Source organism: Sprattus sprattus (assembly GCF_963457725.1).
Source record: "Sprattus sprattus genome assembly, chromosome: 15".
NCBI lineage: Eukaryota > Metazoa > Chordata > Actinopteri > Clupeiformes > Clupeidae > Sprattus > Sprattus sprattus.
The window spans coordinates 14211010-14238976 of NC_137913.1; the positions used below are offsets into that span (position 1 = coordinate 14211010).

The 27967-nt window shown below is 42.7% G+C and overlaps 2 protein-coding genes across 10 annotated transcripts in view; one reads left to right on the forward strand and one right to left on the reverse strand.

The window, feature by feature from the left end:
- On the reverse strand, positions 1 to 19872 carry kansl3 (KAT8 regulatory NSL complex subunit 3). Of its 9 annotated transcripts, none has more exons than XM_080852794.1 (23): positions 19719 to 19872; positions 18397 to 18677; positions 18056 to 18226; positions 17657 to 17747; positions 17099 to 17284; positions 16347 to 16478; positions 15011 to 15127; positions 14367 to 14468; positions 13759 to 13830; positions 13555 to 13629; positions 12989 to 13146; positions 12640 to 12703; positions 12039 to 12227; positions 11533 to 11583; positions 11049 to 11205; positions 10421 to 10498; positions 9591 to 9767; positions 8973 to 9060; positions 8483 to 8592; positions 5624 to 5733; positions 3752 to 3947; positions 1292 to 1407; positions 1 to 225 (listed from the first exon to the last, which is right to left on the reverse strand). In XM_080852794.1, exons 2-23 carry the CDS (start codon positions 18606 to 18608, stop codon positions 175 to 177), a joined length of 2703 nt encoding a protein of 900 aa, XP_080708920.1. In that variant the 5' UTR covers positions 18609 to 18677; positions 19719 to 19872; the 3' UTR covers positions 1 to 174. The 9 variants fall into 9 exon arrangements, with proteins under 9 accessions (XP_080708920.1, XP_080708923.1, XP_080708922.1 ...); XM_080852796.1 differs by having other exon boundaries at positions 167 to 193; XM_080852797.1 differs by lacking the exon at positions 11533 to 11583.
- Positions 19873 to 21096: 1224 nt separating this feature from the next.
- Positions 21097 to 27967, forward strand: part of antxr1a (ANTXR cell adhesion molecule 1a) — a 32228-nt gene continuing 25357 nt past the window's right edge. The window contains exon 1 of the mRNA XM_080853033.1: positions 21097 to 21553. Coding sequence (XP_080709159.1) covers positions 21399 to 21553 — 155 coding nt within the window. The 5' untranslated portion in view covers positions 21097 to 21398. The remainder of the gene's footprint in view (positions 21554 to 27967) is intronic.

The window sequence follows — 27967 nt, forward strand, 5'->3', positions numbered from 1 at the left end:
ACATCCTGGTGGAACGGTCAGACACGGCCCGCATATATATGCCCATGCTAGCAACAGACTTGACAGATGAACAGCCTTCCCTGGTCTCTCGTCTTTTAGCTGGTCCTATGAGATGATCCAATGCGCTGACCTTGGCCACCGTAGATTGCGCGTCAGCATTAGTGGACGCAGGCTTTAGGGCTTGTGTTCGTCACTGCAGAAGAACAGAGTGATCAGCTGGCTAGGCTGAAAATGACAGCAAGGACAGGTGTTAAAAGAAAAGTAATGACTTCAAAGTTTTCCATGGTGATTTTATAATGTGATTTATACCATTAACATGACAGACATTGCTCACTGGAAGCTGAAGATACAGTAGACAGTTTTACTCCCTGCGTTTAATGTACAAATAGGAACCAATTTCTCACAAATGACAAGCATAAACCCTCTCGGGATTAGTCGACAGCTTTTGAAGTAACTTTCAAGATGGTCTACATGTTTCTTGGCATATACTTTTTCACTCCCACTCAGTGCCTCTGTTTGACTGTTTGATAATGCCCACTACATTATTTTTCTGTCACAATGATACTTCACAATGCTCCTTTAACAAGTTCCAATCAACTGCAGGAACACCTGGACATGCACAGTATGGATGTCTTCCAAATCATATGTTTTTTAATGATTCTGTGGGATTCTGCCAGACTTTCGAGTTAAAAAAAAGACATGAAAAACGTTTGCAGTGTGTCCACCATGGCACCATCGCCGTCTCTGAAACAAGGCAACACTTTAATATTGAAAACCACAGCCACAGCATTGATTCAGAGCGAGGGAGACAAGCGTGTCGTCAGACTCACAGGAGTAATTAACACAATAATTACAGGCTCATTATCTCCATTCCTCAGCCCCAACCGTAACCATGGCAGCGAGTCTGACGCCCAGCAATCGTAAATTGATTTAGACAGAGTGGGGAAAGAAAAAATGGCTTGAGAGGCGTAAACACAGATGCTCTACCATCTCTAGGTACATTTCAAAACATCACTGAAGGGGTTGACATTTGATAGATGGGCAACTCTGAAACTGTCCCATCCATGTGGATGGCAGAGATGACCAATTTGATTTTCAAATTCCAATGGACAGCTTAAGAAACTACAAACTTCAAATGATGGAGAGACAATCATTTTGAATACTCTCTCGGTCCTAGTTACCACAGTGGTTGCTCAGCAACGCTTAAGGAAACACAGCCCTAAAGTTAGGTAATGTATGGAGTGTGTGTGTTTTTGTGGTGGTGTTGGTGTGGGGTGGGGGTTAGACCCACCTTGTTGGTAGGGGGTCTGGCTGGGGGTGGGATGGCTGCCACCTGGCCGAAAGGAGCCACTCTGCTGGGCTGGCCTCGAAGCGTCACTGTGATGGTGGTGGGGGCCTTCAGCCCAGCTGCCAACACAGAGGGTTAAGGGATTACACCAGTAAACACAACTGGTATTGCAGCACTACTGTTCTGTTCTGTTCAGGCCTTGGGCTCTGTAAAGCACTTTGAGACAGTATTTACTGTAAGTGGCACTATATGAATCAATAAAATAAAATTGAACTGGACGTCTACGCAAGACACTAAATACACACTAAAATAATCCACATCATCAGGAGTACAGGCGATGAAATGGGTCTTGTAGAGTTTTCTTCACAAAGAAGCACCTTAATGGCAACACATGGCATTTAGGTTCCTTTGATCCATCCATCTTTAGATTCAATAGGCAGTATTCCCCACTTCCTTTAGTGAAGAGCCACCGGGATTGGCCTTCTCGCCCAATTATGAGATGTAAAAAGTAACTACTTTGTTTCTATTAATTAATATTATTATATGTATTCATATATTAACGCACTCCAAGATTAAAGGGGCAATGCAGACCCACAAGTCTCTCATTAAATTACTTAATTTGAAACCTTTTTTCGATCATGATGCAAAGCTGCCTGTGGCTCCTAAATATGTTTTAATACATGGTTATTTTTGTAAAATAAAATGGATCTGTGATGTTATGCATCTCATATGGATACTGTACTGCCTGTGTGGAACATCACGTTTCTGTTCAATTCTTCACTTCCCTTAAGAGTAAGAATGTAAGTGCGCAGAGGTGATTCTGTAAGATAATGCAACGTGAAGCGGACAATTTTCTCTTAGCCGGAAATCACGAAACGGCAACAAAATCATTAAAAAGGGGTGTTTTAGAGGAATGTCTTCTATCATTTTGGCAAGTAGCCGTATAAGCAGGATAATGTATAGTCTGGTGGTCATTATCAAAAAATAAATCCCTTCAGGACGAAACAAGACCTGTCCCTCCCGTCAGGATTTATTTTTTGATAATGACCGCCGGACTATACATTATCCCGTACTTATGCAATAATGTGTAGGGTAGCATAGGAAGCATATTTATGGTAACATCAGAGGCCCAAATCAAACCACTGGATGGATTAAAGCACATTCATAACCAAGAGTACTTAAATGGAACTAGAATGCATAGTGCAGCTGAAGAGAAACCACTGACAGAAGTAGTTCGACTCAGTTTTTTGGAGTAGTTGGAGAAATTATTTTCCTTAAATACAGTAATATTATATTATTATCTTAATGCCCAGGGAATATAACTTTACCTACAGTTGTGTTGTTTAGCCTCAATGTTTGGAATCTGATCATTTCAACACCCTTCACTCCTTGCATTTCATTGTTGAAACATTAGGAGTCATTTCCTATCAAAATCTCAATAAACCCCAATGACAATTGAAGGGGAGATGTGTCAAAACAGCTAAGACTGTCAAAAGCAAAAATAACTGAATGCATTGATTCTTTTGCAGCTTTTATTGCAGTGAAACAAAAAGTGAAAATGTTAAAAGGGACATTTTGGTCAATCTTTTCCATGCCCTAATCTTTTCCATGTCCTTTCCATCCTCAATGTATCTCTGTCTGTATGTTTGGTGGACGTGGGGACAAAATTAACACTTGCTTAGTGTTGGTCAATCTTTTCTGAAAGAAAAACCCTGCAGTAGAAAGGATGTTCCATTTAAGTTCTCCATGCCCCACACTTTTACACAAAGAATAAACAAAATGAAACAAAACTAAATAAAAACATTGAGAAAGCAACAGAAGATGGACACATTTGTAAGCAGCAGCTTTCCAGAACTTCAGTTGGAATCAAACTAACAAGATGTTCAAGTCACAAACTAGAGCTGAAGATGGAACATGTGACATTTCAATAGCCTTTGTGAAACTTTCAACAAATTACAGAGGGGTCAACCACACGCAAATGAACCAAACTTGGCAGAAAAGAAAGAGAAACATAAAGAAAAAGGCTGTCAGATCAACAACACTCTCTGGAAACATATCATTCGGACAGGGGGATAGCTCAGACACACACCTTTTTTTAGTCACAGCCCTATCAGAACACTTACTATGATACAGACTTGGAAGACTTATAGCAACACTTCTTGTGATACAAATTTACACATCCCATCATGCTACTGTTCCACCCGAACATGGACTTCCACTACACACCCGTCTTGACGCCTCCTCAACGCCCTCCAAGACTGATCTAATCACATGTGGCCAGAGGCTGGACTGGAGGCTGAGCTGGCCCACTGAGGCCTTCTACACTAGCCACGCCTGCACACCCCCAGGGGGGCTTTGTGTGTGTATGCGGGCGGGAAACCAGGGGCGTGGGGTGGGCGCACCACCATCTCACCCCACACTTCCCTCAGCGTGGCCGCCGCTGTTTGGCTGAGCGAGACGTACCGGCGGCCTGGTTGGAGACCTGCGCCAGGCCTGGCAGGCTACTCGCCAGCTTGGCTAGGCCGCCGTTGGTGAGGAGCTGGTGGATGGCCGTGGTTTTGCTGACCGCGGTGCCCGTGGAGACCACGGGGAGCGCCCGTACCAGGGTGCCACTGCCCACGCCCAGCGAGCCCAGGACCTGGGCCTTTCCGCCGGTGACCTGAGGGGAGGGAGGAAGAGGGAAGGACACAAATATATTTGAGACGCAGCATAGTTTCAAATTAGAAGCAACTTTATAATTACACGTTTACCTTTGTGAGCGCACTCAATATTTTGACCTTGAAAATGCACAAATACCTCCATCCCAAAAGATACACCCCAAAATTCTCCAAAAAGTCTTTGCATGAAACTGGGGCTGATTGGGAGATTTCACTCATTGTTTCACTAACCCGTATATGACTTTGTACATACAGATTTCACCTTGAGTCTGATATTGGAAATTTCAGCAATCAAGCAATCATTTCTTCAGCGTTTAAAGGGTGCTCTTACATTCAAATTGTTGTCAATTTATAGTGGTTTTTACAAAGACAGTTAAGGATGATTGGAAGACAGGCAAAAAAAAATCTTTTGATCACAACCAGCTAAGACATACAATCTACTGAACAGCGTTACAAAAAAAAAAAGCTGAAATCATTTTGAAAAGAGAGACACACACCACACAAATTGGGTTGACAATTGTAAACCTTTTCAGAAAAACAGTCCAGGTCGTTGACTGTCTGGCTTGCTTCAGTTTTAAGTGGAGTGGGCATTGTGAAGGGAACAAAGAGCGGGCGGTTTGCGTGCAGGGACTAAAAGGCCCCCTGACGCACATCCTACACTTTCCCTCTACCTGTTTGTCTTTTCCCCCCTGAGCCTGCAAACTCTCTTGGGATAACAGGGGAGGGGGGGTGATGGGGGGTCATTTCTAAAACCATACAAAGAGAAGGGAATAGGGAAAATAAATAAACTGTCCTTGCTCCAAGGCAGTGGTTCTCAACCTCTTCATCAACTAGGCCATAGTCCTTAAATCAGACTCGGGACAGGACTGTTCGTGATATAGATTTAGCTGTTATACTATACTGTTATATCCCTTATTATTTAAGTTTCTATTCTTAACAACTTTGCCGTTTTTGTTTCATTTGCTGCCAAGCCTATGTGAGAGATAGACGCCATATCAAGATGCCTCTGATTAGATCATGTGTAGCAGCCAGCGTCAAACAATCTTGTATCTCTTGCCCTCTCTCAGAGCAGTAGTTGTTGCAAGTATAAAATGATAAAAATGAAGATAGCATACAAAAATAGATTTCTTTTACTGACAGCTGGGAAGAATGAGGCTTTGGCTTTGATGCGCTGAATACTGAGTGAGACACCAGGAGGACAATCACATCAACTCAAGTCCCCATTTTTATTTTTATTTTTTAGATCTAGGAGGTAGCTAAATTTGAGTGTAGCTGCAACGTTATTCATCTCAAGCTTTCATAATTTGTTGTCTCTGAGAAACTAATTCAACTCCAGTTTAGCATAGTTGCAGGTCTCTGAAACATGAGAAACTGGATCCCATACTGACTCAGAGCTGTATTGGCAACACCATACAGGGTTCTGCATGTGTGCAATGTTACTATCTTGCCCAATTATATCAAATAAAATATATATATATTTAATATATAAATATAACTATATAGTTTTTGTGATTTATATGAATTACTGCTGCAACACAACTGCAATTTTCATTTGGGCTATCAATAAAGTAATCTGCCTGTCTACCTACAGGCTTGTGCATGGTCATGGTCATGGTCTGCAGGTTGAGAACCGCTGCCGATTTGTGCCAGGATCAGGTGCTGTGCTAGAGAGAACTACCTGTGTGCCACTGGCCACACTGGCCGCCGTGGAGGGGAGGCTGGGAGACTTGGTCACAATCTCCTGCAGACTGAAACTCAGGCCCTGGAGCAGACTACTGGCAGAGGGAGCTACACAGTGAGGTAAAACAGAGTAGGTGACAGTAAGTAAACAACTACGGAGAGTTCTGCATCTTCACATCCCCACCATAACCCTTCTTTCCCTTTCCCTTTCCATTTACACTGGATTTACACTTGCAGACTTCTGCATGCTTTAGAACCTTGAGTGGTTCCACGAGTTAAATAGGGTTTCACTTTTGGCCGTGCCCAGCAGGGTTGTGCCCAGCTAATTTGCATTTCCATTACAAGTTGAATGGCGCCAAAATTGCATGGCACCCACTTTGGACCTTCTCCTAAACAGAACCAAACCGCGGCGGGTCCGCATCCAAACCCCCCAAATGACAAAGATACTATTCAGCACTTGCCTGCGATTGTGTGTTTGTATTTTTGTACATCAAGACACGGATGAAGCAGATCTGATTTAAAAGTATTCCAGATTTGAATCATGTATTTTCCCGACTATTAACCACATTGCATATAATTTTTCTATCTATCTATCTATCTATAAAGGCTTTTCTATCTATTCTATCTATCTATCAATCCACATTACAGTGAGGTATGTCATTTTACAAAGTCGTTTTTTGACCACAACCGTGTATAAACCACAGTTTGTTCAAAGTTATGTCATCGAGTCACGTAAATCTAAATGCCATGTTGTTGTGGTGAGAGCGCCTCCAGCCATTTCAAGTTGTATGAAGTAGGGATGAGCTTTTCAAGCCAAAATATTACACTCCCTCCCCACACGCACACACAATTATAGGCTACCTCATTCCCATTCAGAGAGAAAACCATTTATGGCAACCGTGTAATTAGTGGCATGGGATTGTGTGGGAATGGACGCTACACGTTTAAGTCAAATCATGAATCGATCCCCTGGCCACCTACTGTAAACGACATTCTTCTGACACGCTTGCAGTGGGAATCGCAACCCTTAACGTGTTAATGAGGTACAAGGGAGGGAGAGGGAGGGGGTTTAATATCAGAATAACCCCCTTTCTCCATTGGTGTCCAAATTACTTTTCGTAGGGTGGTTTAATGGGAGGCAATTTTGCAAGTGGTTATGATCACTTTGAGCCAAAAGACTGCCTTTTATTGTTTAGCTGATTTTGAGAAATGAAACTTTGCTTCAGGCTATGCAGTAAACGGTTTCTTGGTTGGTATGGTACTGTTCTTAAACCACCAAAGGGTTCTTTGCCGTGCTTCCCTGAAATACGGAATGTCCCTGATTCTTAAATTTAACGTGCATTCTCGTACACCTGAATTTCCATACATCCCGCCATCTACCTATAAGGGCATGCAACCACAGGACCGTGTGCAGACAGAATCCACAGACTACATGAAAGCAACTTGAGACTGATCAAAATCATGTCAAAGCGGAAAGTGAAAACCAGTGGTGCACCGCCCAGTTAATGCAGACCTAACTTCACCGGTGCAGAGGTGGAGGTACTGTCGCAAGCAGTAGAACATAAACGTGACATCTTATTGAGTAGTGTCAATAAGAGGTACAAGGCCACCCAAAAAAATAGAGGCATGGGACGAAATAACAGTTGAGGTTAACATGGTGTCAGGAGAGGGGCGCACAGCAGAAAAATAAATGGGCTGATGTGAAGTTTAGTTAAATACATGAGTAGGCTATTTGTGGACCTTAATAGGCCCTATCTACATTCATGTAGGCCCATATTATATATTTTAGTTATGGATATTCACATGTTTATTTACAGAATGTAGATGTGTCCATTTTATTCCACTATGGCTATATCCACGCCTCATAGAATCATGACCATAAATGTGAAACTTACATGTTAATGATACAAATATTCTCGTATTTACCATTGTTATTAAAATAATTATTTAAATCCATAGATATCTGTAGAACTGATGTGAACGCAATCACCAATGATTTCTCTAAAATGCAGCCCTTAAGAAGATGGGCGCACTCCAAAAAACATTAAGGAAGGATTTGGGCTTATAATGGAATAAAGTTTACTCAAGCAGCCTCCATAGCTTTGACTAAAGAAGGAAGTGTGCCAAATGTTTTCTTTGTGAGGTCATGTTATACGTACCTAAATACACGTATGGCAACTGGGGTACAAGCACAGGACACTAACTTTACGCTTTGTGTGTGGAGTTCTTTGCCTCCACTTCTTCTATGTCAGCACACCTCGGCGGCCTTTATCCTATATTTAGACACACCCTCAAGCAAGTTGACGAAGTATGGAAATGCAAATCCAGGCTGGGCTTGGTTGACGGGGCTAAGCTGAGGGAAGCTGCACCAAACGACGCCATTAATATGGAAAAACTTTACAGGTTTGTTGTAAGGGAACAGTTTAAAAAGCAAAACTCCACTTAAAAAAGATGGCTGAGCTTTGAAAATGCTCAGTAGACCATGCAGATTACGATCTTCCCAAGTGAGAAGCAGGCTTAAAGGTACAGTCCATGATTATGGTAAAAGATTTTTGATACTGGAGCGCAACAGCCAATCAAATGACACCCCTCCCGTCTGTGCTCCTGAAGCAACGTGTTGAGTGGCTGGCACAGTCTATGGCTTGGTCCGAGCCACTGTGTTTCCCCATTTACAGAGTCAGGTTTGGGTACAAACGCCGGAGACTTTTGGAAACGCACAGGAATATAATGGACAGCTAGAGGTTTGTGAGGAGCAATTTGCTGAACTTGACAAAATAAGTATTTGATTAGAATCGTGGACTGCACCTTTAAGAGAATACATGGCTGGAAAATCATAGGGGGAATCACAGTGAGTTACCCTGGCTGGTGGTGGGTCCAGCGGCCTGGACAGACGAGGACGAGCAGCTCTGGATGTTGTGGAAACTGGAGCTGGAGCTCAGGGCGGCGGACACTTCAGCCAGACCAGACCTGCAGACAACACACAGGAAGCCCTTGTCTAAGAAACCTGTTCTGGGCCACAAGCTGCAGCCTTTACATGGCTTTCTCTCTGCTGGCCTTCTAAACTTAATAAAACACAGCAGTGCTAAGACGCCATTGTTAGTGCTCACTGTTTACAGTTGAGCACAGTGCAGACAGTCCAAAGAGATTCATCGACCTTTAATAGAAGATGCTGAGTCAAATGCCTGGTCAACACATTTTTAAAGCAGAGCAATGGGCAGCGTGAATAAATATCCTGCTACACCAACCAGGCAAACTGGAATCAACGGAGACCTGAACAGTCTCTCTGTCTATGAGTGTGTGAGTGTGTGTTTGTGCATGTGTACGCTAAATGCAGCAGACACTGTTACCTTTGTGCGGTGAGCAGGCCAGAGAGTTCCTTTGCTCCCGACGCTCCATGCCCCATGGTTACGGTGAGCGGTTTGACCGACGAGCCCACTACAATCAGGAGGAAACGGGGTCAGTCGCTGAGAGGCTGAAACGTTGCCCTGGCACTTTCCTTCAGGAAATTTTCCATGCACTCAGGAAAATCCCCTGGTCTCAGATGTAGCATAAAAATTCAGGGGAGCCATTTCACAGCTCACATATTTGCTTATTCACCAACGAACTAGGAGTTCACCAGGGCAACACACAAATCATCTGCAGCTCAAGGGAACAGTGGACTGAAGTCATTTTTAATGTTCCGTCCCCCACACTGCCCTTGGACAGGTGAGAGAGCAGAGATGTTCAAATTTAAGCTCAGTGGTTAAAAATACAGTAGCACTATTTGAGCTCTGTCCAAACACAGAGCCAGCTTCTATATATCTAATAAGGTGTAGCCCTTTGGGTTCCAGGACACACGGCAATTGCTAAACCGTAAACTCTAAATACTGAGAGGGACTTTGTCGCCTGGAGTTTGGACATTCCTTTCGTCCTTCTGCACATACACAGCCCCCGCAGCAGGGCCACGGCCCTCCGCCTCGCCTCACCTTCCTGAGCCGAACTGATGGCCGCACTCCCTGTGTCGCCATGGGACACAATGGTGACTTTGATCTTGGCCCTCTTGGAGGCTTTGGTGGGCGTGGGGCTGGGTGTCTGCCTCCGCTTCAGATGCAGACGAAGGTCGTCTCGATCCAAACTCTCCGACTGCTCACTAGACACGGGGACTGGGGGGGAAAAGAGTGAAAGGGGTGGGTTTAACAGATTTCAATCATTTTGGAAATACATTTGATGATGTTTTGGTATGAGGTCCCATTTTGCGTTTCTTCACACTACAGGCCCAGGCAGTAGTTTTAGTGAGTTTGTACAAGCAGAAGATGTTACATCTTTGGTGGATGTTAGCTGGTTTGAAACAGAAACAACCAAACAATGACGAAATAAAAAAAAGTAAAAAAAAAAAAAGACTCAAAGCCCTCCCTTGAAAAGCATAAACCGTTTACTCATGATAAATCAAATCAAAAGACACTTGGCAACTACATTTACCTAATACGACCTCACTGTGCTCCATGACAAGCAGGTTAACATGGCAAAAAAACTAGTCACAAGACGATAAATGATTTAGTGACAGAAATGGAATGGAGATGGAAGACACCAAGTGAGATACAATGGAAAATAACTCCATCTGATTACATTTCTCAGATACACCAGAGAGGCGTGTTATGACTTGATCACCCTTTATGTGTGTGTGTGTGTGTGTGTGTGTGTGTGTGTGTGTGTGTGTGTGTGTGTGAGAGAGAGAGAGTGTAAAGTAGTAGAAGCAAAAAGGCAGAAAAGCTGAGAGACAGGAGAAGGAGAGAATGCAAAGGCAAGAGATACTCACCAAAGAGACAGGAGGGGGTGCCAGGAGGAAGGCTTTTCCTCACAAGCATGTTTTGTTTCATAAAAGCAGCAAACTGAGCTGGAGAGAATGGAACACATTGAGAGAGAACGAGTGAAACGAAGAAGAAAGGAAGGAAGGAAGGGTGGAAAGAAGAACAGAGAGCAGAAGGAGAAAAAGAAAAAAGGGGATTGGGAGACATGAGGACGGTAAAAAAAAAAAAAAAAAAAAGAATTCACACACAGATCCGGTCTTTTAACCTTGGGTGTCAAACAGTCTGCACTGCTTCCACTTCCAGCACCACTGAACAGCCCACGCACAGCACTTAACAAAGCCTCCTTCCATACATCAGCACACGCATTCACACACCGCCTGTGTGGTCTCACACTCTTTGCTGAGAGTGCAAAGAGTATGTGTGTGTGTGTGTGTGTGTGTGTGTGAGTGTACAGGGGAGCGTTGCAATTGTGTGTTCACACGGGGGTACGTTGCATGTGTGTGTGCACAGGGGTGTGTGGTTGTGCTGAGATGCACATGGGCCTATGTGTCTAAGCACATAAATGCCATGTGTGGCACTGTGTCTGTGAGGGGAAGGGGGGTTCTAATGGTGTGGGGGTGGGGCATGCTGTGGTACCTTGTGCTTGCTTGTGTGTGAGCACCGTCCCAGAGCGCTGCATGTGGGTCTTCAGCAACTGGGTGGCCGTGATCAGGCTGGACTTCTGGGCCGGGGACAGGCCTGTGGTCTTGGGCTTGGGGCTGGAGGTGGGGCTGCTGCAAACACTGGACATGTCCTGGGAAGAAGGAAGCACAAGGGTGTCAGAGGGCGTAATCACTGCTGATCTTTAAGCAGGGGCACAAGTAGAGAGACACATTAAACAACTCCAGAGAGAAAGAGAGAGGGATTCACATTAAGAATGAATAAGGAAGGGACTATCTGCATTGGAGATGTATGTTACAACCCAGCTTAAGGCAGGGACACAACAGGAGGACATGCTTTTACCTCAAGGATTCATTAAAGAAACTTAAAGAATGAAAGAATTAAAAATCATGAATAATGCTTAATTATCAGTAGGAAATGGTCAGTTGTGCAGTGTAAAATAACAAAAACAAAAACACACTTTGTAGAGGAGTACACTTGTCTCTCCCTCCCTTCCCAAGTTCAGACCTGGCTGAGGTTGGCACGGGCGAGGCAGATTTAAGACGACATGTTGAGAGGATCCCCGTTAAAGGGAAACACAGCAAGAAGCAAAAAAGCCCATTGGCTGTCAATGTGTATGAGATGGCAATAACAGACAAGCCCATTGGCTGTCACAATGTATGAGACTTTAGATAAAAATGTCAATGATCATACATGTGGCAATATCATACATGTGGCAATAACAGACAAGCCCATTGGCTGTCACAATGTATGAGACTTTTAGATAAAAACATAAATTATATGTGGCAATAATGGAAGGTGAAAGCAGAAGCACCCAATGACAGCATTCATTTAAAAACATGTTTTCAGATTGATTATGCATGTGACTGAGCACAGAACCCAGGGACTAAATTCAATCTAAGTCTCCTCCCCCCTGCCCGTGGGTCCAGTGGTACGGGTGAGCTATCTTCCTGAGACCTAACTGACCTCTGACCCCGAGGGCGAGATGGGCACTCGCACAGACGGGGAGGAAGGGCGGGGGCGCTCCAGGTCAAAGGGCAGTTCGCGGCGTGGCTTCTTCTTCTTCTCCGTGTCGAGGTCCCGCATCTCCCCGGAGCCGTGGCCGTGACCATCGGCTCGTGTCAGGACGCCCGTCAGGAAGTCTGCAATCTCATCCTGAAGCAGAGACACACACTCTTGTAAGAAAAGCTTTCACAGCATGACAATAGCCACCAGTTATAATGTAAGACACCAGTTATAATGTAAGCAAGCTTATCTTAGTGCCAGCTGGGTTGCTAGTGTTGATTGCAAGGTTTCTGCATGCCTTTCAGATAGTTCAATAACTAATTCTAAATCAAAACTCCTTTAAATGTCTGTTTAATATATTTGTAAAAAATACTCAAGACATGAAATTAACTGCATAACTGTGACTGTCCACAAAAATTCACTATTACAAACATCACTTTGAAGACATCACAACTCAACTTCACCACCTAGTGGAGCCTTTGTGGAATTTATGAACTTGTGCTTTGAAGCTAAGATGAGCTAAAAGGATGAAATTGCAGGACTAACATTTGAATAAACAAACCTGAATGCATCGATCCACCATTGTCTGAGTCAGTCCTTCCGTCTTCATCTTTGTTGAGTTGATCCTACCCAGAGAGAAAATCACATAACTAAAAATTGGACTACACAAACAGCCGTAGCACTTCCATATAATGTTACACTGCTACCATGGCATAGGTCACTTTTTCAGGAATTAAGACCTAACAGTACAGCAGTTAATAAAACAATAACATACAACAAAACAATACTTGGCTTATTAACACTAACTGTAGAGGCTCTATAAAGATAACAACATGTAAAGCCTCGCCCAGTCTTCTACAGAACGGACTGAGAAATGACGTGTTGTATGAGGGGCAGGCTGGGAGACTCACCTGAGGTTGTCGTCGGCTCCCCCCACCACCACCATGCTGTTGTCGGCGCGAATCTTCTCGCGGAACTCCTCCATGGACTCCGTGCCACACTGGAGGGCATTCTGACCCACTACGAACAGCACCGGGGTCTTCATGTCCAGGAGAGGGTCATCCACGTCCTTGGGAAAACAGACAAAAGTAAAACGTAACAATCGGGCCACATTGTCCAGGCTTTTAATAAAAGTTTCTGGGTTGCAGGTATGGACACTTTTCACACATTGTATAGAACTAGAACACAGACCAAAGTGAAAATGTATCAAATCTGGGCGGTTCTAGAATGACAGTGACTTCTTTGCCTTTACTGACAAAATAGAACTTCAGCAAAAATACAGTAATTGTGATTCTTGAGGTGTTTTCAACACGCCAAAAGACATTCTAAACCAAAAATAAATCTGTGGCTAAATTCATTTGGGCTAATGTTAACCTTGTGCTGCTACAGGGTCAAATCTAACCCCTAATTGTTCATTTTGGTATGCAAAACATGTTAGGCCCAAGGCCCTTTTTCCAAGCCAGTTCACAGATCTTACCCCTCTGGGGCCGTTGACTGTTTGCAGTGGGAACCCAAGGCACACCACAGCAGTCAGATACTCCATCAGCGACACCTGGTGGAGAGACACAACAACACAGGTTATGCTAGTCTATGTCAGGCGTTCACTCAACAATGCCTGCAGATGGGCTGGACTGGACTCCACGGTTTAACTACAAATGCTAAGCAGTAAGGCATTACTTACGTGGGTGGCGATGAGGGCTCCTACACTCCACCCCACCAGTATGATAGGCTTGTGAGGAAAATGGCTGTGAACCTGGAATTAATAAAAATGAAATGAAGAAAGAATCAAATGTCAGGAAATCACGGAGAGGAAAAGGAATATATCTAAACCACTTTGTATAATAGACAATATATCTAAAGCCACTTTGTTTGTTTGTTTCCCACTTAAAGAGTCAGACAGGCTAGACAGCTAGAGGACTGAGGGGCAATTTGCTAAATTTGACACAAGGTGTATTGGATTAGAATTACGGATGGCACCCTTAACTACACCATTTGTACTGATAATGGCACAATACAACCACAGATTTTGAGGGAAAAGGTGCCAAGAATGCTTATTATGGTGTTCTGGCAATTCTGACAAATCACACAAGTTGTTTTTTTCAACAACAGTGATTTCTTAAGGTTTGTTTACGCTCAACGTTAAATACGTATACGGAAGGAGCCTTTCGTCCATACTCTGCACTCTCTCATCCGTATCTGTGCACGCTCTCTGAAAGCTGAAATGGAGCAGCACCACTGGAAATCATGAGGGCAGTGTAGCCAATAGTTCTAGCAGGAACAGATGCTTACCTCCATGACCTTGCCTCTGACGGCGCCTATCATATGCTCCAGACACTGGGTGATGCCTATGTTTGCTCCGCTGCTCACAACATGGGTGTTTATGGGGATGACCTGTTACACACAAACACATGAACACTGAGTCATCCAATATACTAGAGCTCCTTAGACTTCCCCAGATACACTTAACATTTAAGCAGCAGGAATCAATGTTACTGTGCATCCTCGCCAATGACCTATGGAAGACTTAACTTTGAAAAGGAGCAATACTTCACTGAAACTAATGGATAATGATGTAATGATGTAATGATGAGGATAATGATGTAAGTCTTCAGGCATGATAATGACAAGGCAAATAAAAGCTCTGAACAAAAGAAGCAATATGCACAGATGGCACAATATAATTAGGAAATTCTGCTTATTAGCCTTTTAATTACATCATTACTGTGGCACCGTGTTCATGTATATGGAATATAGGCCTACCACACCTTCAAGAAAAGCCTATGTGTGCCTATAAATGAGTAGACTGTAATGGTAGCCATTATGGACAGTTTTACGAAATACACATGTGCAAAAATATATCCTTCACCTAGAAAAATACGAGAATACTTTGCTATTAATTTTCAATGCAATATCGGCAAAGAACTGAAGCCAACCTTGCCCAGACAGGAAAGCTGGGACTGCCAGAAGCGCATTCTGCGTGAGGTAGGGAAGGCTGGGTGTGTTGGCCCTGATGGTGCAATCAGGATCAGAGGGGATCCAGGAAGTTTACTCTGGAAAACAAGAAATAACAAACAGATGAGCATCTGCACATCGCAATCAATTACCCTCTGTCAGTTCCTCTGTTGTGACCCAGTTTCCCTACGACAAATCAACTCCAGTCCTATTTAAGAGCAAAAATGTGGTTCTGTTGCAATGCATTCAAGATCAACAACTGACTTAAAAGTACACAAGTAACTTATGTACAGTTGTTTGAGGCACGCACTACAACTGTATAGCACAGAAAAAGGCCTAGAGCGTTTGTGTGTTTACTAGCATGAAATGGGAAACAGAATCAAATCAATGAGTTATTACAGTGCTAAAACATTTTACTGATAAACACAATTATTCATCACAGTTTCACATTCATGCAAAGGGGTGTTCAGGACCTTGCAAGTTGCTCATCCGACTCTGTCCTACAGAACCACACCAATGAAATATATTCATCCTCGAAACCCCACTGACAAATTTGACATCTCAATTTATTAAAATTTCATAGCACATATTACTCAGGACAAAGAGGAACTACAATTGTTCAAAAATGCCTGCTCATAATCTGGACTACTGTGAGCTGCCCTTTTTTCTAATGGTATGTGCAATAATTCTAAGAATTAGTAGAATTCTAATAAATCATTTCTAACACCCGTCATTAGCGTAACACAGAACAATGAGATCTCGAGACAGCTTGCCCACTGACAGTGTATACAAGTGCTGTTAATTTACAGGCAAGCCTCCAATGCAAGAAAATTCCTCTCATGGCAGTCACTACAGTAGCGAAGCTGGCACAAGTGCCTGAACAGTCATCCCTTGTCGCAGCTAATCTAGAGCCTGATCCATCCATCAAGTCTCTCTTGTGTGTAGTAGACACAAGCTCATTTTCCAATGACCACAACAGATCACTCAACTAAATGCATAAACAAAGAGATCAATACTTAGCCGAATGTGCAGACAATCAGTTACACTAAGCAGTCAAGAGCATATTTCCATGCCTGAATTGAAGAAATCCAATAGATCTCAAATTTAAAAACAAGCTGACAAATGAATGAGGACTAACACGCACTTTTGAAGCCCATTCGATTACTGTTTACTAGCATAAGGAAAGGCACTCCACTTCACCGTTCAATCACATTACAATGCATTTCAAGGATGCTTTATGGGTAAACCACTTAGAAACTGAAGAGGACATTGCAATTTGCCACATGTGATACGATGTGTGTGCTAAAGAGGGCTTACTGGCTTGTTGTGGGACAGCACCCCCACTGCTGGGTCCCAGGGGCGCTTAAGCAGGAGGGAGAGCGCCTCTGCTCCTGCTGCGCCCGTCTTCACCGAGGAGGTCAGCAGCATCCGGTCGATGAGAGAGGGCACCTGGGGAGGGGGAGAAAGGGCTGACTGACTTCAGGAGCTGAGACGAAGTACCCTAGCTAATATAGCAGTCTACTGGGGGCTGAATGAACAGATGTCAAACTAATGAAGAAAGACAAGCTAATTAAGCACGAAGTATACTTGGGGTATTTTTATTATGGGTATTTTATGTCTTGTGGCATAATGTTAGCAAAAAATGACGTTCTTTCATGTTTCTCTTGAGCGCATCATAACTACTATCCCTGACATTTGGGAAGGTCAGAGGTCAGAAGTTCCTGTAATGATGTCAAAGATGGAAGATGTGCACTGTCGTCACAGAGATGCATTTCTAGTGCAAGTCAAACATCATACATCTGTCAAACGGTAGGCATGTATCGGAACGTTGGTAATTATCGAACGGCATGTGTTATCGGCAAACGTTTGCGTTGTCATGTTAATCCATAATTAAATTGAAGTTATAAAGTGTTAATCCATTATTGAACTTAGCATTTTCATTGTTTAACAGAATGGCCAATATTTGACACTGTCCGATAACTGACATAGCCACACCAGTGCAATGGCGTATTGTTGCATTGAGTATTCCACTGTTCCGTCTCTGACAGACAGAGCGTTTCCTTCCTTACCTTGCTCTTGAGGGTCTGCAACACGTCCAGGTAGGCGGCCAGCATTGCCAGGCTGAGAGACTCCACCAAGGTGCTGTGCAGCCACTGGGTCAGCTTTGTGTCCCAGCTGACACTGGCCAAAGCATGGCGCACCTTCCTCGCACACTTGTCCACGGCGATCCTCCTCAGCACTGGTTCGTTGCAGGCCTGTGAAGGTACAGCGGAGTCAACGTTTTTGCAGAAGCAGGAGGAGCCATGGTGACATATCTGTTCCATCCATGTTGCGCAGAGAGCAGATTAAGTCTAGACTGGGTGCATCAAGGTGGCTGATGGAAAATACTAGGGTTGGCAAGTAGGCAGAAAGTAAAAGCAAAACCACTTACAGGTTTGGATCAACCTGTTATTTATGCAAGCTGCTTTTTGTGTGAAATTCAACCATGTGGCTACTGATTTATGCTCATTAACAAATCCTAATAAATTGGCACAGCACACAAATATTTTCGCTAATTTGTCCTGAATTACTTAGAGGCTTCACAAAAAAAAAAATCTCACAAATCGATTACATCACAGTAAACTCACACTCTCATTGGCCAGACGGCCGAGTCGCTCTACATGCAGAGCCTTCAGCACCCTGTTGAAGAGCTTATTCTGGGCCATGGACCACCCAGTCCTCAAAGGAAAAACACAATACAGGGTCAAATCACATGTACAGCATGCATATATATTCAAACAGTATTCTGCTCACGTAAACTGGAAAATAACCTCTGGTTGACTTTTGACCCCAAGGGTCTGTTTAACAAGGTTTCTTTAATATATTATATTATATTTAATATTGATCCCAAACGCACACTGCACCATGACTCAAAAAGTCATGACTGTACATTTGAATAGACTTCAAGAAAGCTCAAAAAGGAGAACTGACACTCACCTTTAGTAGAGTAATGCAAACCTAAAGAGTGTGAACCCAATGCCACTTACTTGTTGATGTGCTCCTCCCAGTCATCGGGTGGCGGGGGTCCATCAGCAACAGTACGGGCGAAGAGAACATGCCGCTCACACTCGTTCATCACACCCCGTGCCTTCTCATTGTCATAGAGGGGCATCGCAGTGGGTGTGATCGTCTCCACGTCCACTGATATATCAGACTCACTGCAAAGTAGGTTTGCATCATTAAAGGTCAAACAATACATCTAGCCAAAAGGCATCCTACCAAACAGTTTCAAGTACAAACACACACACTAAGTGAATCATTAACTATGAACTTTACAGGTTTATATTAATCGAGGAAGAAGCAATATGGCTTTAAGATCCACACTCACACAGTGGCTTCAGTCTGTCGCCGAGGGGTGACGAACAGCATCCGAGTGGGACGGGCACTGCTGGCATCTGGATGTGCATTCCATGGCTTGGCATAACTATGGTCCAGGAACACCAGGTCCAACTCCCGTTCATGGACGGACAACTGGAATAATAGGGAGGTTCCCATCCTCCTCGCCGATGTTTGATAATCCCTGTCGCCAGCTCGGTACATCGTCCGCTAGGGCCACAACTGGGCCCAAATGCTCCCGAATGGAGGGAAGTCCCTCTGCGCGAGCATGAGCTGTAGCGTTACAAACAGAGGGATTCTCTTTATCGATCAAACTCAGAAGTAATATCGTTTGAAATGTTACAGCGATGTCAACATAGCTAGCTTTGTCAATTGCAGAAATCAGTGTGACAGCCACATGTTAGCCTTGACACAAAATACACCATTTCATGTCAAACCCTGAAAACATAATTTCATGTTGACTTACATTTGACTGTAATGATTAACGTATTTTGTGCTGACACAAACAATGTAAATGAAAACCGGTCACCTCAGGTGCTCAATTGTAATGTTGTTTAACAGCTCGCTAGCTAACTGACAATTTATTCGAGATGTATTGTTAGGGATGGTAAAACAAACTTGTTCTGCGTTTGGCGCTATCTATCGATAATGGGGTCGCAAACAACCTGGCCAAACAGCTCATTAACAGGACGACCCGTTGTTTGCTAAACCGCTACAAGACGTTCTTGCTATTAAGGCATACAACTAACGTCACCTATCTATCTCACTGACAATAATATTAGCAACGACTTTATGGACACAGAAACTGAATTAGAGGTAACTGTTAACGTTAGAGACGAGGTCTTGAAGAGACAGGAACCTGGATAAGGTCTAATTTGCTAATTGGACAACAATATTCGCTGCCTAAGGTTAACTTCCATGATTTAGGAATTATGTTATTCAATATATTATGTTACGATTCCTAGCTAGGTTAGGGGAATAGTACTGAATGGGCGTTGCTGCAATGCCTCACCACCCTTGCAATGTTAATGTTACGCAGTGTACAACGTTGGCTAGTTAGCAGGTTCAAGTCACTGACTCGTGAACTGGTCAGCATAGACCTTACCAACATGGCCTTGCGCAAAAAAACAAAACGGATGCCGCCAACATAAAGTGAAAACAACCACAGCGTTAACCAAGCCTGGCTAACCAGTTTACGTTGGATTGCAATCTCACTTAGATCAGCTAATGAAATAGATAACGTTAGCTAGCTAACTAGCAAGCTAATGTTAACGACGCTTGTCGAACCTACTTTTGGCAAGCTCAGTGACTTACTTTTTCTTTCAGAGCTTCAAAATGGCCTCTGTGTCATTTCCATCTGAAATATGTTCTTGTGAAAGTAATCCTGAATAGGCTGTTTTGGTAATTTCATGTGCTTCAGTATTGGATTTTAAATTCAATCCCGCGTTTGTGATGGCAATGATGGCCGACTTCCTTTTGTTTCACAAACGCGCCACAGTCACAGATGTCTCTCCAGTGGTAAAACACGGACTGGAGTCAGCTTCTTCGCTAGAAAGGGGTGAGCTATGTCGTGTGGAAAACCCGGACCGGTTTTTGTACTCGAACGACACATTCACGCCGTCTGGTAGAAACTTGAGAGACTTTTTTTGTAGTGTCAAACTAAATTTACTAAAACATAAGCCTATGTTATATCTGTCTCCAACCAAACAGCGTTACGTCCGTGCAGATTTTTTTGATTTTTTTTAATAAACCCCAACAATCATCGAAAAAAAGCCTACATTATTAAAAACAGACAATACAGTTTGTTTGGATAGATTACTGTTTATTGGCAGGAATAGTGCATTTCTCGGTCCAAGGCACTTTTCCCCCATTTGCAGAGCCAGGACAGCTAATCAACATTAGCTTTCCCTATTCCCCTGTCATTGGCCTACATCTGAAACCACAATCAAATCCATGTTCGGTCTTGTGAGATGAACAGGTAAAGTCACTCTGGCGTTGATGAGTTTTATTTAAGATTTTAACATGACTTTTGACAAAAAAATATATTTGACATTCTTTTAAAAGTGTTTATCTGGCTAGTAAAATTTGCAACTGTTCTCTGCTCGTTAATATTTCAACCTTGCCCCAATTGTTACTTTTTCAGATTCCATTAGCCTGTAGGTCATATTTGATCCAAATGCTAAACTGGAAAAAAGTCTACTACACATGTTGAGTACACATGTTGAGTAATTTAAAGCTGAGTAAATTATAGTACAATAAAGCCCATGTCCATCGAAAATGTCTTTCCTTTTTTCCTCTTTTGTTATTCTTATTAATTCCATGTATATAGGTCCCTGCTTGCTTTGTAATAACATCCACCATTAGATGGTGCTATAACAATAATGATTCAAATGTCACCCTGATTGATTTTTTTCCCCTCTCCCTTTTTCCCCTTCACCAAAAGGAGGTGAGGGAAAACAGAGACAGAGAGTTTGAGTTAAGAGACTGTTGGACACACTCACAATAGCTTAGCTCTCTAGGAAGCTGTCTGGATCACATTTACATACACATACACACACACACACGCACACGCTACCATCCACTCATCTGAGTCTGAGGACTCAAAGTGTGTCTGACAGCAGAAGTTTGTTTCAGGATCACATAGCTGTGTGTGGGGGGAGTAGGCTACATGAGTTCATGTGCATGCTCGGAGGACACACAGTGACGGGCTAATTTGTGAATCTACTGAATTAGCCAATCCAGATTGGACATACGGACTGGACAGTGGATGTTTCAGCTGACTGCAAGCCTTTGGCTGCAACGAGGAATACTCTTCTGCACCCGAGAGAGAAAGAGGGGGGAACAGAGAGACCGAGAAAGAGAGAGAGAGAGAGAGAGAGTGAGAGAGGGGAGAAGGGAGAAGGGAGTTCAGTGGACTCACTTTGTTTTGTTCAGATGATTCCTTTTTGATCTCTCTGATTTTTGTCTGCTGTCACTCCTTTGAGAAGCGGGATCATGTCTGCAACTGACAGCAAAGGAATATGCACGGCATTTTTGCTGGGATCTCTACTGGTGGTGGCAACAAGTGGGAATGCCGTTCACGACCGGGACAGCGAGCTGACACGACCATCCTGCTACGGCGGCTTTGACCTGTACTTTGTCTTGGATATGTGAGTCTATCATGCAATCTCTTTTTCTATTCTCTAAACAGTTCACCATTCTCCCCTTTTCCTAAGGAGTCTTACCCTTGCCAACTTCACTGAGTGATCACTGTGAATTTGGTGGAGACCTTTATTGTGAGGCTTAAAGCACCATGATATTGATCTGTCTTTCAGGTTCTGTGTACATTTATACCTGCCATTTGCATGCCATAACCCATAAGATATGTGAGTACACTGGGGAGAATGAATGCAAGCTGCATCTCTACACTACAGTGCATTTTATGCTAGCAGGCTATACCATACCTCCCATGTAACTACAGTCAGCTTTCATGAACTTTAGTTTTTTTACATGGTGCAGACTGCCTTACTACCTGAAATACGTTTCATTTGCGCTCACTTTGATAATTAAGCCATGCTGAATTGCATTACTGTCCAGTATTAAATTACCATAGAGTTGTGACCATTTACTATTGTTGTTGATGGGGAAATGCCCTGTTGAATGTCTGCAATATATGATAATGTGTGCAGCTTATAGGCATTAGTTCTGTCCACAGCCATCAGTGTGCTGCTAAATTTGCCAGCTCAGATTTTTCTTTGGGATAGAGGTTTCTGTGTCATGGTTTTATCTCTTTGCTGCCCCCTTGTGGGGTTGTGAGAAATGGTCCTTAGTGCATTGTCAAAACAGGAGAAATGTGTGTCAACACCATATTGCTTAGTGGTTATGGTCCTCACAGGAGGACACTTACTCTTTTTTTGGTGCTAAGTAAACAGGGGTTGCAAATAGAAGTTGATGTGTTTAACTTTTCCCATGGCAGGGGTCTGTGTTCAGCTGGTCCATCAAGCTCTGGTCTGCTAGGCACATGCTTTGTTTCCCCCACCAGAGTTGGCACGCAGAGGATTAAACAAAAACATAGACACGCTGGTTCCAAATGGGGTCAGTGGCACAGATGGAGAATGAGTTACCAGTGGTTGCTTAAAGCTCACCACAGTAATGTCTTATTTACCTCAGGAGTGCTGTCCTCGGATATGTGGGCTGCTTTTATCATTTTAATTAAACCCCCAGTTACAAATATGATTTTTTTCTTTCCAAAATGTGGGAAAATAACAGTAAAATTCTACAGGCAGGTACAAAATATGACAGATAGAAATGAAAAAGCAATGTTTGATGTTACCAAGTGTGGAAAGTTGTTAGTGACAGTACAAAATGTGCCCATAAGTCTTTGGTGAGCATTTGAGGAAACAAGTATGATTAAATATTTTAAAGTTAAGAGAGCACATTCTCCACAGGTTTCAGATTCTAGACAACCATGACAGAAAGATCTTGAAATTCTGTTGTGGACATGGTGACAGGCCAGTTTTTTCTTATTTAAGCTGATATTTCCCACAACCCCTTTGCATTGACACAGTGTTTCATGTGTTTGATGATCCTTCCTCTGCTTATATATGTTCAGATGGTGGGAAAAAGACACACACACACACACACACACACACACACACACACACACACACACACACACACACACACACACACACACACACACACACACACACACACACACACACACACACACACACACACACACACATACACACACACACACACACACACACACACACACATACACACACAACAGGGTTTTCTACCATCTAGCTTTCATATACTGTGTCAACTTAAGAAAACTGATATGAGCATCAATGCACCCTATACTGAAAGTGACTGCATCAGCTCACATCTCACTTTATAAACATACTGTAGCTCATGGCAGTGAGGTTCAATAGAGGCAATTAAGAAAGTCAGACTCACTGAACCTAGCATGGAGGGAGCACATAACGCTCCTCCTCTGGGGAATGGCCTATACTTCTTTCTATCAGGTTTTCTAAATCTTTGTCTGCAGAGGTTATGCTAAAATGGAAATCAGAGTACTTCCTCTTTGTCAGCACCTAGACTACTCCTGCTCACAACCCCCGCCAGAACTTGCCCAACAAACTCTTCTCCTTGGAATATTTTCAGACTGTCATCCAAGAGACGGATCAAAGTCGGGGAGTTTGGCAACCCAAGGATACGTTTATTGTACCTTTCAGACCTACTTTACCCAGCAGAAAGTGAGAGACATTGATCTCTCACAATGATGAAAAACATGATGTACTCACCATTAATATGGTATTTGTATTGGAGACACATCACTTAAAGCAGACCCTAGACTGGTGCACTATATACATTATGAGTGGCAATGCATTTAAATCTGTTGCTCAAACTTTCAAAAAACAGCAGGCCCCTGATGGTAAAACAGCACAGATAAGTGGCTGGCTTAAACTGTTCTTTACTTGGCAGTGCCAGACTGCACTCAGAAATGCTGCGTATATAGAGAGATACCTGCAAGACCAGGTTGATTGACTGGCCAGAGGTAATAGCCTGATTTAGGCTTTTGATTTTTATGTTTTTGCTCACTAAACATCAACATGGTCTGTAGTCTCTAAATTTGAACATACTGGTCAAGAAGTGCTGGTGTCCAGGATAACCACTGCTGGTCAGTAACAGATACTATCTAAACAGGCGATGAGCTAACGTGTCACATTACTATGTCATTAGTTTACTACCATTTTAAAGTTGTGTATTCAAGTTGTGTATTCGTGAAGATTAATTGTTTTGTTCATGTCAAACATAAGTCTCTCCCCTGGGACTTGTAAGCAACAAACTGAGGGCGAGAAGAAAAACGAGACCAACAAGACAGCTTTCTGAGCCAAGTCTAGAGACAGACCAAATGAATGGATAGTCAAACGGAACAGCATCTGTTTGTAATCAATGAAGCTTTCTCCCTGCGTGCGTGAATTCTTCAACAAAGTCGTTGTTATCATCTTCAGTTGCTCTTGTCTGGTTCTGAATTTGATGGAATTAAATAAGTTCTGCCCAGAGGTTTAAAGCCTTCTTCTCCCTTCTCTCCCACACAGTTTTTGAAGAAACGTTTTTTGATAAGTTCAGATGTATTTTCCAGTTGCCAACTCTCCAAACTGCCTTTGCAGTCAGACATTTGTGCAACAGTGGAGGTTTTCATTGAATGGAAATTTGAGCGCAGACCTTCGAAGCACAAAGATGAACATAAAGAGAGAGCATTTTACAGTGTTGCTTGAGCTACAGTATTGCCTCAACAACAATTACTTACCGTGCTAGGATGTCTTCATCATAGTGCCTCATGATGAATGGTAATGGTAAAACCTTAGCATGTTCTCATGCAATGTCATGTCAATTTCAATATCGCTAAGATGACAACAAATGTTCACATTTGATCCGTCTTTGAGATGACAGTCTTAAACCACTGAATTACTATAAGTAGCCAGAATAGGTTTTTTGAAGTTTCTGTCTGTGCAGAAAGAAAGACATTTATTTCACAAGTTAGGACGTCATTAGTGGTGTTGTCATGGCTAAGTTTGAAACCTTTTTCTCTAGGTTCCCAGCTGGTGTAGGCTATGGGCATCACTCCCAGCTCCTACACTTATGTAATGTCTCTCCGTTGCTCCAGTTTATGGCTCAGGATTTGTGGGTTGAGCCAGCTCATGTGGTCGCACAAAATCTGCGGAAGCTGTTGCCTGTCTCCCTGATTTATCATATCCTTAAGGCCACGCTGGGAACAAATGTGACTAATGCGGAGGTTCTGTAGAAAAAAAGAGCCAGCAGCTGATTACGAGGCCCTGAATCAGAGATCTCTTGACATGGCACTTGACAACGCGTCATAATATACTTATGCTTATATACACAGATGGGGAATATTAGCGAACACATTTGCCATCCCATAACAGTCTGAAAGTGAAATGGTGGATATGTCTGTAGAGGGGTAAATTTTACTCATTGCCCCAGTCTGAAAGGTTAAAACTAAGCTGAAATTCACTCTGCTTTTGTCACATCTGCACGTTGTTATGAAGTAAATCCTCTCTATGGGAAGTCATAGTGATCATACAAAAGATGCCATGGGGCTGTGAAACATATTTACCAATATGTATTCCTCAAAGTGTCTGGTTTGTATGAGCTTGGCATCAACTCTACTGTATGATATGGCACAGTAGGTTCAGATGCAATAGACCTTAGTGGAATCAGAGAAAGAAAAGAATATAATATCACCAATCTAATATGCATTCTTTCCTTCAGCCATGTTATGAGTTGTTGCACTTCAAGTTTTGGATAAAAGTATCAGTCAAATACATACTCTAGATGAGGCACTGTTTCTCGGTTCATGAGAGACCCAAGTCCCTGATGGTTAGGTTATCTAAATGGGTCAAATAAATAACCACTTAAGCAATCTCTTTCCAGATGTTTGCTTTGCAACCCACACCCATCACCCACAAACATATTTCAAAAGACGTTTGGAACTGGGGACGTTTATAGAGTTCATTCTGACGTTTAGATTAATGTACCCTAATCAAATCAAAACATTTTTTTTTATTTTATTTGGTCATTTGAGAAAAATGTGCAGAGTCCGCCTTGGATGATTGAGTAGATGAAGTCTCTAATGATTTCCTTACATGCATCTTTATTTCAAATGTCTAGTAACCACCCAATAAAGTCATCGTTTAATCATGATCATACATTTGCCCACAAGGTCTAGTGCACAGCAATCACAGCCTGTCGTCTCCTGGGAATGAAAATCCATTGGGACATTACGCTGGCCAATGTAAATATTAAAAAGTATATCAGGTCTCAGTGCAATCAGGCAGGCTGGAGGAATTTTAGAGAGAATAGCTGGCGAAAGACAACAGGGTGGGTAGGATGAGGTAAGAATAGGCATGATTCGAGGCAATGCCTTATGGCCAAAGACAATGCCACAGGGTCCTATTATTTGTGACCCTAAGGTATTGTTCCCAGTGAAGTGGTGTAGAGGACTTTTTATTTGGACACCACAATAACAGATGCACAAGACCGAAACTCAGATTCTTTCTTCTTTTCGGGTTATGGCTTTAGCATCTGGACTTGCTCACGGTGTGATTTTGTCAAACTGTCTAGTTTTTCTGCTACTGATCAAGTTGTGTTGACCCCCCTCTTGTTCAAATTTGTCCAGTGTTATGGTCATCATTTTGTTCCAGAAGAGTAATGCTCGATGAAGAATATACCCGTCTGTGAAGATATAATTATGCCAGTCTCCGGGGGCTTTGCCAGATGTGTGCACCAAGAGCTCTGAAGGCTCAGCTGTTTACATTTAAAGCTTCACTGACTGAACACAATGACCAGTAACCACTGCCACTTATGTCTCTGATACTTATGGGAGTGATTTTGACTTCTTGTTCTTATTACTATCATTACTGCCAACCACCTTAGTTTGCTCCTCTTGAATAAGTATACCTGACAGCAGTAGGAGGAAGGTTAAGCACAAGAGGTTAAACAGGGAGTCATATGAACACTGGCAGCATCTATCAGCTGTATGTCAGAAATATCAGAAACCCCAAGATTACAATAGATTGTTATTGTAATATCTTCACACAGACACTACCTCCCATCTTAAATGTTCTCCCAATTTCACAATTAAGATCATTTCAGAGATGAGGTACAGTGACTTGTTTTAACGTCACGTTATGTTTTAAATGCTGTTCAGCATCCCCTTATCCAAAAACTCCAAGTTCATAATAGTAATATAAAACTTTCTAGTACGCAGAAGTGTCATCCACTGATTTTCATATTTCAGTCACTGTTCCGTCATGTGTGCTTTGCCTAGATGCACTGATATGTAAAAAAAGAAGACAAAAAGACAAAAAAAGAGAGAACTACCATCTATATCCTTTATTACTGGTACTGAGACCAGGAAGACAATAACCATGCATAGAAGCGGTGTGATTGTCAGGTTTCTATCAGAAGTCTCACCTTTATAAAGCCTGATGTTCTGATGTTTTCTAAGCACGTGTTTGTCATTGATAGTCTTGGATGGAGACATAAGTAAGTTATTCAGAAATAATGAGCTCTATCCTTGGTCATTATCAGTTATCAGTTTTATTTATCTTCTCTGCTTGATTGTTCTGAACTGCAACTACAGGCAGTAGTGGCGCTAAGGGATGAGAAGACACCATGTCAACTAGTACTAGAACCATACTGAACTGAGCAGTTCAGAGATTGATGTTATGCAGTGCCTGTTTGACAAACAAAACATATTCTAGATTTAACCCAGTTTGAATGTACAGAGTCACATAAAGAGGAAGAATGTATAGGTTCTAAACTTTGGAATATTCCGATTCTAGGCACTGACCCATCATCCACCTGAAACCCTTGAGTCATGTTCCACACATCAGCTTTGGCTACATAACATTCATCAGTTAAACATAGAGAGTCTCGGCTTTCTCAACAGGATTAGTGTTAAAAACCCGGAGACATGTATTATAGAGGGTGTTGGTGGTAAAGCGGTTTGCGTCACCGCCTTGGTTGGTTGACCCGATGGTATTTGTTGA

Coding starts and splice junctions, on each gene's coding strand:
- kansl3 (XM_080852793.1), bottom strand. CDS start 18,608: ATGTACCGAGCTGGCGACAGGGATTATCAAACATCGGCGAGGAGGATG. Junction 18,227..18,396: donor CGACAGACTGAAGCCACTGT/GTGAGTGTGGAT, acceptor CCTACTTTGCAG/TGAGTCTGATATATCAGTGG. Junction 12,704..12,988: donor GGAGCCGACGACAACCTCAG/GTGAGTCTCCCA, acceptor CTCTCTGGGTAG/GATCAACTCAACAAAGATGA.